Genomic DNA, 506 nt, shown 5'->3' with positions numbered 1-506 from the left:
CTTTCTGTCTCTCCTTGTCGTCTCGATCCAGCCGAGGGGGGGTTGGATTGTGCAGCTGTTTGGGAAGTGACTGGCGTCTGTCAATCAATCAGTTCAGAGAGACTGGTTCAGATCTGTGCTTTTTCCTGTATTAGTCAGAATCAAATCCTAACAGGAGTTATCTCAGAATGCTTTACAGTTAGAGTAGGTCTAGACCACACTCTATAATTTACAGAGACACAAAAATTCCTGCCCATTTGTCACAGCATTGGCTCGTCTCCTTACCTCAGAGCGAGGCCGGCTCTGTGCCACGGCTTCCGAGAACACACTCTGACGTAATCTTTCTTGTTGACGTTCTCCAAGAACTTGACATACAGACGCTGGTAGCACATTTTGGCATCACCGAAATAACCCAGATACTGAGGGAAGAGACAAGAAGAAGAACCGCAATTTAATAGAAACCAATACCGACTTCAGACACAGTATTAGGGACCACTAAGGTCTATATAAAAGAGACTTCAGATACA

General features: G+C 45.1%; 1 protein-coding gene across 1 annotated transcript in view; it reads right to left on the bottom strand.

Annotated features, from left to right (window-relative positions):
- Nucleotides 1-506, bottom strand: part of prr12b (proline rich 12b) — a 40,221-nt gene that overhangs the window by 11,629 nt on the left and 28,086 nt on the right. The window contains exons 10-11 of the mRNA XM_032537830.1: nt 265-398; nt 8-77 (exon numbers count right to left, since the gene is read on the bottom strand). Coding sequence (XP_032393721.1) covers nt 8-77; nt 265-398 — 204 coding nt within the window. The remainder of the gene's footprint in view (nt 1-7; nt 78-264; nt 399-506) is intronic.

This window comes from Etheostoma spectabile, chromosome 15 (assembly GCF_008692095.1).
Source record: "Etheostoma spectabile isolate EspeVRDwgs_2016 chromosome 15, UIUC_Espe_1.0, whole genome shotgun sequence".
Taxonomy (NCBI): domain Eukaryota; kingdom Metazoa; phylum Chordata; class Actinopteri; order Perciformes; family Percidae; genus Etheostoma; species Etheostoma spectabile.
The sequence above is the reverse complement of the archived record's forward strand: the minus strand, read 5'-3'. Positions and strand labels throughout refer to the sequence as shown.